At 45.5% G+C, this 15,078-nt stretch overlaps 1 protein-coding gene across 2 annotated transcripts; it reads left to right on the plus strand.

Moving 5' to 3' along the window:
* The first annotated feature begins 81 nt into the window (after positions 1 to 81).
* Positions 82 to 14,846, plus strand: LDLRAD1 (low density lipoprotein receptor class A domain containing 1). Of its 2 annotated transcripts, XM_074221374.1 has the most exons (6): positions 82 to 297; positions 784 to 838; positions 2,589 to 2,720; positions 5,945 to 6,082; positions 6,923 to 7,048; positions 7,506 to 14,846. In XM_074221374.1, exons 1-6 carry the CDS (start codon positions 274 to 276, stop codon positions 7,652 to 7,654), a joined length of 624 nt encoding a protein of 207 aa, XP_074077475.1. In that variant the 5' UTR covers positions 82 to 273; the 3' UTR covers positions 7,655 to 14,846. The 2 variants fall into 2 exon arrangements, with proteins under 2 accessions (XP_074077475.1, XP_074077476.1); XM_074221375.1 differs by lacking the exon at positions 2,589 to 2,720.
* The last annotated feature ends 232 nt before the right edge of the window (positions 14,847 to 15,078 follow it).

Here is a 15,078-nt window from a genome sequence, read left to right on the forward strand (position 1 = left end):
AGCTGATCTGAGCTACTCAAGGTTGGGAAAGGAGGATGGGGAGAGAGAAGGGCTTGGGAGGAGGGTGGAGGGGCAGTTACCACCTCACAGGTGTGTGCCGGAGAATGAGAGAGCTTCCTTCCTTATTGTCCTCTTCCCTAGAGACCAGCTAACAACCCAAGTCCTGGCGACCCGCAAGACCCAAGGAGATTCTGGACAGATCTCTAAGCAGCCTTCGCCCTTCTCCTTTCCAAGGGTTACTTACTACTTCTGGCTCCTGTGGACATTGAGGCAATGATGAACAGAATTTTACCTCAGGTAAGATTCATTGAGTCTTAAGAGCACTCCTTGGGGTTGAGGTAGGGGGAAGAAGAATAATAGAATTGTACCGCATATCAAGAGGACATGCCAAGGAAGCCCAAGAAGGGCACTCCAGGTTGCCCCAACAGAAAAGAAAACCAAGTCCAGAGTAGTAAAGTATTGCCACTGGCAACCTAGCTAGGAAAGGGAGAGGGAGTGACAGTCAGCACCATTTCAATCCTGATTTTTCCATTTTGCTGAAGAAGAGAAACTAAGAAGTGTGAGCCCTGTACACTAACCATTATGCAGCAAGGAGGGAACTGAGAACTTGCAATCCCTGAACTGGGAGGAAACAGGTAGAACATGGGATGTCTCCCTGGGAGGGAGCCTAGAACATGGAATATCCAATCTGGGACTGGTCTTAGAACACAAACTATGCAATTGTAGACGTTGTATCCCACAAGCCAGTGTTTCTCAGCCTCCATTCTACTCTCTTGCCATTAGCCAAGGACCTTGGATGGAAACCCAGTGGGGGAAAACAAGACCTTTGAAAGTGAAGGTGAGTGCCTCCGGTGTCACTGTCTTAAGCCATGGGTTGATGGAGGTAGCTTTCTTATTGTAGAGATGACCCTACTTATCGAAGAGGCCAGCACAAGCTCTTAAAGATTAATGTGGCAGGCCCAGCTGTCCCTCAGGCTTATCTCCCTGCTGACCTGCCTGGGACTGGGCAGTGCCTCTGGGGGTGGTACTGTTGGGTGGCAAGCATGAGAACTATTGGTCTATCTCAGTGGAACAGTAATCGTCCCAGATGGGGCATAAAGCATTTCCCATCCATTATGTCATTGAATCTCCATAGCAGTCCAGTGAGGTAGGAAGTAGAGGCTTATTTCTATACTCCAGAGAAAGTGCCCTGAGACTCAGAGAGGGGAAGAGACTCACTCACTCAGGGCCCCAGTGCTGGCAGATGGCCAAGCCCCAGGTCCATCCCTGTAATGGGATGTAAAGGCTGTATTGAGCCACTCCCCAGTTGTATATCAACACTTCCTCTCCCCCTCAGAGCTCTCATTCATCCTTTTTTCTTGTTGTTCTCTCGAGGGTGTGGTTGGTTCCATGTTCTATCCTTCAGAGGCTAAATCTCCAGGAAGACAAGGCCAGGTCTATTTCTCTTTATTCAAGACAGAATCATACCCTCAAAAAAATACAACACCTCTGCTCATCCTTGCCTCCCCCACTGACCCATCCATTCCCAGGAGTCCGGTGATAGAAGGTCTGCTCTTTATTCCCCCAAATTGAGTCTTTAAGCATCCTTTGATTCAAGTCCCTCTAATGGAAATGTTTTTGAGGCATTCGAGTCTCAAAAGTAACCTGGGAAAAGCCTCCTGTCTTTTGGAGAGCACCCCCTCCCAGCTGTACTTCTGACTTCAACAACAGGGCCCTTGAGGGAACAGTCTTTCTTTCTTTCTTTCTTTCTTTCTTTCTTTCTTTCTTTCTTTCTTTCTTTCTTTCTTTCTTTCTAGTCTTTTGCAAGGCAATAGGGTTAAGTGACTTGCCCAAGGCCACACAGCTAGGTAATTATTAAGTGTCTGAGGTCAGATTTGAACTCAGGTATTCCTGACTTCAGGGCCAGTGCTCTATCCACTAACAGTCTTTCTTTTTGCCCATAATTTGTATCCCCAACACTTAGCCCAGGACCTGGTTCATAATAACCATTAATAAATGCTTTTTTTTCTTGCCTTGCCAAAGAGGGAATTTCAGTTGAGTCCCGAAAATAGACAGATATTCTTTGAGCTGGAGATGAGGTAACAGAATATGGTCAACTTACCAGCGAGGTGCCACTGGGTTCTCCCAGTCTGTGCCCACAAAGCAAGGTCAGGCAGTCCTAATCAAACTGAAAAAGCTGGTTCACAAGGTATATACATATGTGTACATGTATGTGCATGTATGTAAATATGTGTATGAGTGAGCAAGTGAATGCCTATGTGTGTGCAAACCTATATGTGTGTCTCCCAATGAATGAAGCATTTATTAAGCCCCTAATATATGTAAAGCACTGAGGATGCCCCTGTGGCAGCACAGCAGTACCTCCCCAGAGGAGATCCTAACTTTGGCAAGATGGAAAGAGAATTAAAGGGAAAGATTTTGTCCTAACCCTGGACTGATGACACAGGATTGTGACTGAAATCTCCTGAAAGGGTGAAATGGGCCATGTTGAGCAAAACAGAAATACAATACCAATATGGTGCCCAGGAGTCATTCAGTGCTTCTCCTCTGGTCTGCAATAGTCACACATTCTCCATGTTCCTGGACAGATTGCTGTGGCCCCTTCTCCTGCTGCACCCGCAGAGGTTTCTGGCTCTCCACCTGGACCTTGTTCCTCCTTGGGTCTTTGACTCTTATCATCTGGTTGGTCAGCAACTTTGGACTCCCACCACCATCTCCAAGTAAGGGTCCTGGCAAGGTATAACATGTCCAATGAGAAGTCTGGGGCTCACCTTTAGAGTTAACAAGCTCCCCATCCACAAAGTTCTTCCCATAGAGGCCAGATGAAAAGTGCATTCCAAATGCACTTTGGAATTGGATATTCCAATTCACATCTAGGTGAATGAGATACCCTCAAAGCTTATCATTCCAAACATGGCCTGGGGGAACCTGATAAGTCCTGGCCAATGTGAGTGTCCCACTATAGGTTCTGTTTCTACCTCAAAGTTACGTGGTACTTTGGTGCCCTAGTATGGGTCCCCTAACTAGATGATTCACTTTGGAAGTTAAAAGAAATTCTTGCTTCAGGTTTGATCTGACTTCCCCTTCTGACATTCTACATCCCTCATCATACCTCAAGGACAAGAACCATGCCTTATTGTTGGGATTGAAAACATGCAAGACCAACCTCCCAGTTCCCATATTTTCCACAAAATCTCTGAATTCCAACATCAGAAGGTACCTCTGTGATCTCTGAGTCCAGTCAATACCTACACAAATGTTCCTTCCTCCACTTTCCCAATACAGTGTTCTCAGCCTCTGCCTAAAGATCTCTCATGAAGGGGGTTCCATCCCCACACCTCAGTCCCCTGTAGTCCATCCTACTTCCTGACCTCAATCCTAAATCTGTCTCTAGTCAGCTGCCATTCATTACTTCTAGTGATGGCTTCTGTAACTTCCAGAATAGTTGATTTTCATTGCTAAAGGGAATTCCTTTACTGGGAGTATTCCCAGACCAAGCTCATATGGAACTTGTAATACACTATGATCCCTGGATCTTCAGATGAGCTGCTGTCAATGGCCACATTCCTCCATCTTGTTCTTGTCAAAGTGATTTTTTTAAAAGTCAAATGTAAGATTTAGCATTTGTCTCTTTTGAATGTCGTCTCATTAGATTTGATTCAGTTCACTGGTCGAGAGTTTTTTGAATCCTAACTCTGTCATCTAGTGTAAGGGTCAGCAAACTATGGCCCACAGGCCAAATCCAGCCCACCATCTGTTTGTACAGCCCACAAGTCTAAGAATTTTCTTTTTTTACATTTTCAAGTGGTCTTAGTAGTATTTAAATACTAGATCTAGTGTGTTAGATCTCCCTCTCAACTTTGCCGTCTTCATGTTTGATAAGCACCTTATTTATGCCATTATTCAAGTGACTGATGACAAAGTTTAATAAATAACCAAGCACAGATCCTTGCTTGTCATAGGTATCAACTCCCTTGTGAGCCTTTGGAACAAAGGTTTTAAAATACCACTACCCCATTCCCCCTTTTTCTTTTCATTAAAATTGTCTCATTTTAAAGGTCTTCAGACATTCCAGAGAATTTCCTATATCCCCAGACTGATTTCCCCCTTAGAATGAAATGAAATATGTTCTCCCAAATCTACCTCTTCTATCTATTTCAGTTTTCCTGGCTTTATCACAAATTTTAAGGTGTAGGGGTCCCTTCCTCCCATCCTCTGTACAAGGTTCTTATCATTGCCAACTCAATAACTGATATCTCTCTCTTAGAGAGAAACAGATTTTCCTTTGTTAATGATTCCTCCACTTTTGAAGGATAAAATCATTACTAAGGAAAAAAGGAGAGGAGAGAAGGAGAGAAAGAGACAGAGACAATGAGAGAGACAGATGGAAAGAGGGAAGAAAACAAAAAGAGACAGAGACAGAGTGAGAGATCTAACAGATGTCTGGTTAATTAAAGTTCCTCATCATTACTCAGATTATACCTCTCTGCCAAATTTGTGATCTCTTTCCCATACTCCTCATCAGTTTCTTACTTCTGTTCCGATGGTCTCTAGCTTAGTCTGCTAACAACATGCCTTCTCTTTCTGCCTCCAATGATCTTTACCCAAATGTTCTCCTTCATTTCCTTTTTCTGGGTTCTGGATTTCCTCTCATGAATGTTCAATGTTGTTCCAATCCTGTTCTGAATAAATTCTATTCATCAGAGGTATATTCCAGGTCTAGGTCTCACCCTACCAGTCTCAAGTATACCTTTGCAGCTTTTCATTCTTATTGCCTCAACCAGGGGCACTTAGACACCTGAAGTCATGGGTTCCATGACTGCCTCCTTTCTTGGATTCCTTCCCCCAGAACTCCTGGGAGTCTTTCCTATTATGCTTCCTACCTAGTGGTTACTCACTAGGCCAGTGATTGTCAAAGAGTGTGTTTGTGTCTCAAGTTTCTATAGATGGGTCACAAAGCTTTGGTTGTCATGATCTTGCAGATAAAATAAAATTTATAAATATTTATGTACTTCCACAACCTGCATGGTATTTTTAAAGTAAATAAAACTTGTCTATTCAACATATACACTAACCTCATATTACATCAGAGGTGACTTCTCTTAGTATGGGGAAACTAGGCATTCACAGAATGTCCTGAGAATCCCGTGGCAGTGCCAGCTACAGAGCTCACTGGGACAAAGAAGCCTGTACCCTGAGCCAAGAAGCAAGGAGTTGAAGATCTCCTGCTCAGTGGCATCTACCTTGATTTCCTCTGCTCTGCCCATTCTCCAGACCCCCTGGGAACATGAGTAGTTAATAGGATTGTTCATTTACAGACATTTAGAAGTCCCTCTGACTACAGGGGGTACAGCAGAAGGCCCCAAGGGGGAGTTTCTTACTTCTACCAGCTCTCTGAGGATTCCAGAGATCAGCACGGTTCCCCATCCAGATCTCTGGTGCAGGGGTTGGACTATGATGGGAAAGCCATGAATAAGAAGGCTTGGGGATATGCATCCCAGATCTACTGTGAACAAATTGTAGGGCTTTGGCCATGTCCTCTAGCCTCTATGGTTCCCACATATGAATGGGAAAAATATCTTTCCTGTTCATCTACCTATTAGGGTCATCGTGATATGATCTATAACAAAGGGCTATGAGGAAACAGAATTATAATATGTCAGAGCTGGGAGGGACCTTAGAAGAAGGAATGACGGAGCTAGGAGGGGGCTTAGAACAGGGGATGTCAGAGCTGGAAAGGGCTTTAGAACAGGGGATGTCACTGCTGGGAGGGAGACCCAGGGCTGGTTCTTGTTAGCGGTGGATAAGGTGACTACTGGGGAAGAACAAAGCTTGCAGGTCCTTCCTCCAGAGCCCACCCCATACTGAGTTCCATAGGCTGGCAGTGGGAAGTCACAGACACCTGGGGTTCTGACAACCATTTTCTGTGGTTTTCATTCCTTAGTGACCAGGGCTTGTGCTACCGCATCCAACCAGACAGGTTTCCTGTGTGATGACCGGCAGACTTGCATTTCCGCCAGCCTTGTATGTGACCGTGTCCGTGCCTGCGCACATGGAGAAGATGAAGAAGAGACCTTGTGCCGTAAGTGTGGGCTCAAACCCAATGGTGTTGCCCCTTGGTGAGACTAAGAGGAAAAGCTCTCCAATTATTCAACCCCTTCTTGTGGGTCCTCGTCTCACCTCACCCATGGAGGGAACCAGAACCAGACTTTTGTTGTTTCTTTGGCCAGATCTGTAAACTGTAACAGAGGCTTCTGCTTAGGAGACCCACTCAACCCAGGTCTGGAAGCACCCAGGGACCAGGGAACTTATCCCCAATCACACAGCTAATGCGTCAGAGACAGGAAGAACCCACTTTCCCATGCTACTCTCTTTAGACCACACTGCCACTTAGCTCCAAATTATAGATTAGGAAACAGAGGCCCAAGGTTATACAAGTAATGAATAAATAGCTGGATTTCAATTCAAGATTATCCATATCCAGGGGCAGTAGGGGGTGCAGTGGATAGAGTACCAGCCCTAGAGTCAGGAGGACCTGAGTTCAAATCCAGCCTCAGACACTTAATAATTGCCTAACTGTGTGACCTTAGGCAAGTCACTTAACCCCATTGCCTTAAGTAAATAAATAAATAAATTTAAAAAAGATTATCCATATCCAGGACTCTCTCTTCTCTCTTAGTTGCTGCCATCAGGAGGCAAAACCTCAAGGTGGTGAAGCTCTCACCCATCCTGAATATGGGGGCAGGTGGGATGGCCAAGGCTCAGGCACCCATAGAGGGAGTTAGATGTCTGACAAAACCCAGCCTGGGTACCCAGTCCCCAGATAATGGAGCATTGCCCATTCTGAGTTCATTGGTTCAAGCCAGAACCAGCTGTATTTGGACAAAGACCATGCCCTCCTTCTCTGCTGTCCTCTCTCCAGGGAATGTACCCCATAGTCTCCCCAGCTTCTTGGTATTCCGATGCAGTGACCCAACCTCCTGGATCTTTGAGGATCAGAAATGTGATGGTTCCAATGACTGTGGAGACTGTTCTGACGAAGGCACCTGTGAGTTCCCCCTGAGCTTTGGGTGGAAATGGGAGCAGCCCCTCTGCTCGAAAGTCTCCCATCTTGCTCTCCCCCTCCCAAGGAAAGGTTAGGCCTTCTCCTTGAGGCAGACTGACTGTTCCACCATTGGCCCAGACCGGTTTCAGAGTCTCCCAGTGTATCTCACCTTCCTGGTTGCAGTCAGACCAGGCCTGCCTGGTCATTTACTGTCTGACCTCTTGTCCCAGCTGTTTCCCAGGCCTGTGATGTCCTGGTTCCCCTGCTTTTTGCCTGACAAATTCCTATCTATCCTCTGAAGCCCTGATGAGAGAAGCATCTTCCACCACCTCCCACCACAACCAGGAAAACAGTATGATTTCTCAGCTCTTATCCTTTGGGCCATGGAGATCTGCTGAAAGTTGGGAAGCAGAAATAATGGGCCAGAAATACTGATGATACTTTTGTCTCTCTCTCCTAGTGGCCCGGTGCCCGCCCTGCGGACTTCAATGGTGGCACTGCTCCTCCACATTGTACCAGTACTGCAACTGTGTCCCTCGACAGCTGTGCCGGGACCACATACAGCACTGCTCGGACTGGTCAGATGAGTACGTCTGCCCCCAGCCCTGAGGATGCTCTGACCTTTCCCAACCTTCTCTGCAGGCTTCCCACCATCCAGCAGCCTCCCTGCCTCTAAGGAATAGAAGGAAGGGGCCACACTGACCTGGGAAGATTCCCCCAACACCTGCAACTTCTAAAGACACAGACTTCACAGATGCTACCATTACATCACTGGGGAGATGGTAAAAGAGCACCTGATATGAACCCTGGAGACTTGGGTTCGAATTCTACTTCTCCATTTACTGGGTGATCTTGGTTAAGGCATCAACCCCTCAGAGCCTCAGCCATTCTTCTGTAAAATGAGGGGACTAGACTGGCCAGCCTCTTCCAACCCTAAATCTGAGGTTCTAAGAGTTTCTATCAACTCACTAATAGATGAGGCTACAGATAAAAACCCTAACAATTTTGGATGTTACTGGCTTGGAAATGTTGAGCTCCATGGAGGTAGGATGAGGGGGAATGGACCAGGAGAAGCATTTTCACTGGACTACTCTGAGGACTCATTAGGATCACAGAGGTCAATGGATTTCCTCTACTGAAAGGTTTTTCTTGTGTCCCACCTCCTCCAGGAAGTTGTCAGGGATCTCCTGGCTCTAGGTAGAAGTCCACCAAGGTTTGCTGGGTCACCTTGGGTGAGTCCCCAGTTCCTGCTCTGTGCCTCAATTTAATCAGCTTGTAAAATCAGGTTGGCCTGGGTGAGCTTGAGGCATCCTTCCCCAGCACTTAAAGCATGATCCACACAGAAGCTGCCATTTTCCCATTGGTAAGGACCTTTATATGGTCTATGGTGTTTGACCAAATCTCCTCAGTGCATTCAATGGTCAGTTGCTGGTCACTCATTGGTCAGACTTTACACCCAAGGGGGAAGCAGTTGCCCTACCAGTTATGGCCTACCTGTGTCAGGCTATAACAATCCTGGAGGTTAATAATCCCCCTTATTCCCTTAATGTTCATGGAGGCGGATGGAGTGACCTCTCAGTTGCTGCTATGGCAACCTACCCAGCCGGGGGTCAGCAATCAGCCTCCAGGAGATGCCTGGCTCCCATGGGGTGGCCCACTCCCTCCTCCTCCTTCCTTCCATTCATTCAACACCACAAGAGGATTAGGTGCAAAAGAGGATAAATGGGGCCCTTGGGCTCTGGGTGCCCACTGTCAATATTTACCACCTCCTAGCTGGGCCAGGCCCTGGTCCAAGAGTAGGGCGTTAAACATACACGCTCTTTGCTATTCAAACAGGGGGCAGTAGATTAATGGGACTTAAAGTAGGCTCAAGTTATACGCTTTGGTTTCAGCTTGAAATCGATCCCATATAACCCTTCTAGTTTCAGTCTTGGACTTGGACTCCTCTCCTTGCCCTCTTCGCCCTGACCTCCCACTTTACTTGGGCAAGGACCAAAGAGTTATGGAATTGAGAACTGGCTGGTGGTGGCCTTGGGGGCTCTCAAGTCCAATACTCACATTCTATGGAAGGGGAAACTAAGGCCAGAGAGGGAAATTGGATCCAGAGAGACCATCAAGTCTTGGTAGTATGTTAAAGAGAAATGTGCATCATATATCGCATGCATACATGCTTGTTGTTGTTCAGCTGTTTTCAATTGTTTCCAACTGTCCAAGGCCCCATTTGGGATATTTTTGGCACAGATACTGGAGTGGTTGGCATTTCCTTCTCCGGCTTATATGTATATTAATGGAGATCATAGAGGGGTCAAAGACAAACCAAAATATTCACAGCAACTCTGATTGTGGCTGCAGTGAGCTGATCCTTGGCTGAATGATTGCAGTCTAGGAACATAATGGAATATGTTATGGAGTTGTAGAAGATAATCACCATGAAGAAGTCTGAGAAATACGGGAAGAAAGATTTGTGGGAGCTATTGATCATCTGTTTTCCAAGAAGTTCAATGTTATCATGGGATGACATCTTGAGTTTCATGGGAACTGGATTTAAATGAGACAGGGCTGCAAAAAGTCATCAGCTCACTTCTGAAGTCTTGAAAACCCAATGGCAAGATAAAAGTCAGCATGATTGGCGAAAACCTTGGAGGCAATGGATGACCTTGACATCTTTGATGTTTGACCAAGCTCTCAGCGCTCCATAGCCCTGCCTTTGGCTACCTTCATGACCACTGGAGCTCTCAACCACCCATCCCACAGGGTGAAGTCTTCACATGCCTTGATACCCTCCCCACCTCACCAATAGATTTGAGGCCTGTTGGTTACCCTGGTTTAGTCTGTCTGCCGAGATGGTTTACTGAAGTGTGGCCATTGCTCATGCTGCAGCTTCACGGAACCACCAGTGAGCCAGATGAAGGTAGACACCAAAGGTGGATGAGCAGCCCTCATAGCAGAGGTGCTAATCCTCCTGAATACCCCATCCATCCCCCCTTGTATGAACTGATGTGGAGAACACAGAATTTAACTGCAAGAGTGGAAAAGAAATCACTAGCTGAGCCCAGACTGAAGTCAATCATCCCTGTTGTTTCCAGAAGACAGGTGATAACACATACTTATCTCCTCCTCTGGTATAGAAGTGAGGGTGGAGGATGGGTGCAGAATACCTGGGGGGTCATCTGCTCTCGAAGTTCAGGGGCTACAGGTTCTAAGTGTGCATGGGCTAGAACAGGGGCACCAGCTTCCCCTCAGAAGGGCCCCAAAGCAGCAGGACCTCAAAATGAGGGTGGGGGAGTTAGCTTCCCACCCAGATCCCTTGCAGGTTGTCCTGAATCCAAGAATAGGAATCTGAGGGAACCCCAGAGGAATACTCTCCGAGAGCAGACACTCCACCCTACTGACTGAAAAGTAGGAAGCAGTTTCTCAAAGGGGTTCAAGGGCTTCTACTCTGATGCTAAGGTTGTCTTCTCTTCAAAAATGACCTGGTACTTTTTACATATTTACTTCCCTGTGTGTGTGGGCAGCTCCTGTTTCATTTGTCTTTGTATTTCTAACCCTTAGCATGCAGGAGGCCCTTAATAAACGTTTGCTGGCTGTTTGATTCCAACCAAATCCACTTCAGGGAGAAGGCTAAGAGTTTGATTTAACATGAGTAGAACTTGATTCTGTGTTGAAGTCTCAGATTTGACCCAAAAGTCTGAAGACTCGGGTTCAAATCTCAGCTCTGTCACTTAGTACCCATGTGAATTTCACCTTTCCGGGCCTCAGTTTTTTCACCTGTAAAATAAAGAGGACTGGACTAAAAAAAGCAAAAAGAGGACCAGCCCCTAAAATCCCTCCCAACTTTCCACTGATGGTTCTGTTATCCCTAAGGATGAGCTGCCATCTAACCACCTAGGGCCCCCCATTCTCCTCTTCTCTGACTCTTAATTTGTTAGGAAGTTTTCTTGATATGATATAGTGTTTCATGTCAATTAATCATAAGCCTCTGGGATGTCTTTATTAATGCAACAGGCAGAACCTGGACTTGAAAGACAAAAGCAAAACAGTTCTTGCCCTTAAATAGCTTACATTCTATCTATCTCAGAAAAGCTATTTACTTGGGACTTAGGTCCGCCTGTAAAGTTGAAATAAGGAAGAGCACACCAAAGATGCCAAGGGAAATTCAACCACCCTGCAGTATTGTAATTTCTGAATTATAGAATAACAGATTTAGGTAGAACCTCCAAAACCACGAGGCTCATCTTCCTTCTCCCTCACTATGGCAGACCCAGAAAGGGGAAGAGATCACACAGCTAGTACTACTGAGAGTCATAATTGATCTACTCCATTAAAAACTCAGCCTTGGAGAAGGAGAGGAAACACTGAAAATATTGGTGAAGGTAGTGAGGGCAGTAGGAAGCTGTCCTGTGTGGTCCAAGCCTTTAGACCTTGGAATATGATACTATGTCTAGATAATGAGTGCTGAGGGGCTCCCAGGATTAGAGCAGTATGAGAACACTTGCATATTTTGGTAAAATGATTTAAAGCTCATGATATATTGGAGGGACTGAATTAGGCCTATCATTCTGGAAAGCGATTTGGAATTATCCTTTTTTTTTTTAATTTTTGCAAGGCAATGGGGTTTAGTGACTTGTCCAAGGTCACACAGCTAGGTAATTATGAAGTCTCTGAGATCAGATTTGAACACAGGTCCTCCTGACTCTAGGGCCAGTGCAGTATCCACTGTGCCACCTAGCTGCCCCTGCATCATCTTTTTTTTTGAAAAATGACTAAAATATCTGTCCTTTGACCATCTATCCCACTTGATGGTGTATATATTCCAAGGAGGTCAAAGTTCCCATAAGCACCAAAATACTCATAGCAGCCTTCATTGTGAAGTCAAAGACCAACTAACTGCCAGCTGGATGCTCTATAGACATCTCAGTCTGAGATGTGGCCCAAACTGAATTCATTATCTTACCTCCAACCCTCCCCTTGTCCCCACTTCCCAGCTGTCCAGGGCATTGCCATCCTATCCTTCAGAGCCCAGACTCCTGCTCATCTCACTCACCCTATGCCCCTTTATCCAAGCCGCCTCACGTCTTGAAGAATCACTCTCACCCTATCTGCTATACATGCCCATACACAACATACAACACGTGTATGCACAAAGCATGCATGTATACATACTAATATGGATATTTATGTGTATGTATTCACACATGCACGTGTGTGTTATGTGTGTGTGTTTCTTGCTTCTCTCTGTCCATACAGTGTCTTCCTTGGTACAGCCCCCACCACCACTCTGGACATGGACAGTCGGTCTCCCTCCTTCAAGTCCCTCCACAGGCCAGTCCATCCTCCATTCAAAGGTCAAACTGATCTTCTTAAAGTACAGTTTGAAGCTGACCCCTCCTCACACTCAATAAACTCCAGTGACACCCTGTGAGCTCCAAGATCCTGTTTGGTTTAAAGCACTGTGAGAATCAACCACCTTCCCCTACCTTCACATTCTGACCTCTCTCTACTTTCTTCCACTGACTCCTTTCCATGGACTGTATCACTTAGTTACTTATGGGTCAACTTGGGATTTCTGGCACACGATAGATACGTCATCTCTGATCTCTTTGCCTTTGCACTGATAGTTCCCCCCACCTGGAATGTAATCATTGCAGACATCATACACACACACACATACACACACACACACATACACAAAGAGAGATATATATGTAAACACACACTCTCCTCCTCCTCCTCTGCATCTTGTCCTCTCCCCAGCCTCCACTGGGGGCTGTACCTTTCTTTGACTTGACAAGTCTGAGGTGACGTTTCAGATCGTGTTTATTTACTGATATTTATGGATATTTAAGTCAAGGAAGATGCCCATGGGGCATTTTGCTCTCAAGGCTAAAACCTCTGATGCCTCTTGCCCTTGATTAGGATAAACTCTGGGAAGGTTAACACATTTATTTTCAATGAGGCAAACTCAATGAGGACCTCCCCTCTTTTGGGGGGAGATCCATCTTTCAGAAAAGATACACACACACACATCCTATTTGTACATAATTTGTTTTCATGCTTAATATAATGTCTTACATACAGCAAGTGCTTAATTAATGCTTGTTGGTTAAATAGACATTGTAGGAATTTCTTGTTGCCATAAGAAATGTGAAGAGAAATTCTGAGAAGCAAGGAAGACTTATATGAGCTAATGCAGTGAAATAATTAAGACTAGCAGTATAATACCATGATGTAAACTGGGAAGAACAATAAAATGAAAATGAATTCTGTCTAATTCCCAGAATCAAATATGGCTCCAGAAAAGATCAGAGGAAATGTGCCTTCCTCCTTTTGCTGCAGAGGGGAAGGGGGTGGGGGGAATAAACTTTCCAATGTGGTTGACATATTGATTGGTTTTTTGAACTTTTTAAAAATATCTTTGTTACAAGGGAAGGCTCAGTGAGATGTCAAGAGTTGGGATGCATTAAAAAATAAAGATTATGGAAAAACAAAAGACATCTATTTTACAATTTCAATAATACCTTAACTAGGAATAAAAACCAGAAGTTAAGGTGCCATGGTGAGAAGTTCAAGGCCAGAAGCCTGTCTCTCTTTCTGAACCTGAAAAAGCCTGCAAGCCCATTTCCACCACCTAGGGTCTTAAGGAAGGAGGGGTCTAGAGGTCAGTTTATCTGTTAATTGCTTCTCCTGCAAAGAAAATCCTCTTTGATTTGGCCCCATTATCCTGCGCATGTTCCTAAGGACACCATCCAGATAGGTGGGACTGCTCATGAGATTAAGCATCTTTCCTATAATCTGATCATGGGCTCTGGGGAGTCCTCAAAGATTCTGCCTGAAGGCTGGGACTTGGGGGGGGAGGGCACCCTTCACTGACACAGCTCACTCAGAGGCCCCTGTCATGGCCAAAAAAGAGCCCCCCCCCTTTTGTGACTGGATGCCCCACAGTCAGATCGGTTGTCCCACAAGGGGTTTATCATTTACAGAATGTAACACTTTTGAGGGCAGGGTCTGCTTTATTTTGTCTTTGTACCCCCTAAGTTGAACCTTGTGCCCTAATAAATAGGAATCAGCAAGACTGGTTATATGAGACCAGGTCAATACATGAGTGATGTAGAAAGAGACATGGGGATGGAGGGGGGAATGCTTGGCAGAAAAAAGGTAAAAAGACAAATCTATCTTGATTGTAAAAATAGTCTCTGAGAGATGGAGTTGGAAGCCTTGGCTTCTCAAGTTCTGCTGGGGAATAAACCTTGTGTTCAGAGGATCTGGGCTTGGGCACCTGGGCCATCTTGGGAGGGATGCCAAGCCTCTCTGGGCCCATAATCTGCAAATGAGGGAGCTGGACTAGGTGGACCCTAAAGACCCTCAGCTCAAGATCTAAGATTATAGTTGGTTGTTGGCTCTAGTCCTTCCTTATCGAAGACCAAATGACATCACTATGTTAGAGGCAAGTTACACTGGATCCAACTGTGGCTGATCAGATCAATAGGAGCCCAGAATGCTCTCCATAGGTTGGGCACAAATAGTCCAGGTGAACACCCGGGTGGGTACACTAAACTTAGGTATGCCACCTTTCCTCTGAGCTGCTTTAATTCTGCCCTTCTCAAAGAGCACAGCCGCCATGCTGGGTGGTCCTGTGCCAGGGCCTCCCATGCCATACAGTCAATTCCAAAGTTCTCAAGAGAGACCTTCAGGGTGTCCAGATATTGCTTCTTCTGACCCCCTTGTGAGCACTTGCCCTGTGTGAGTTCTCTATAAAACAATCTTTTTTAGCAAGTATACATCTGGCTTTCTAACAATATGCCCAGCCCATCATAGATGTACTCTCTGCAGTAATATTTGAATGCTTGGTAGTTTAGCCCAAGAAAGGACCTCAGTGTCTGGGATCTTCTGCCAGTGATCTTTTATATATATATATATAATTTATTTTATTTTTCTAATTTTGCAAGTTTTGAGTTTTACATTTTTCTTCCTCCCTTCGTCTCTCCCCTCCCCCCTTTCCCTCACAGAAAGCAGTTTCATATAGGTTCTATGCA

The sequence above is a fragment of the Macrotis lagotis genome, chromosome 2 (assembly GCF_037893015.1).
Source record: "Macrotis lagotis isolate mMagLag1 chromosome 2, bilby.v1.9.chrom.fasta, whole genome shotgun sequence".
In the NCBI taxonomy this organism is placed as follows: domain Eukaryota; kingdom Metazoa; phylum Chordata; class Mammalia; order Peramelemorphia; family Peramelidae; genus Macrotis; species Macrotis lagotis.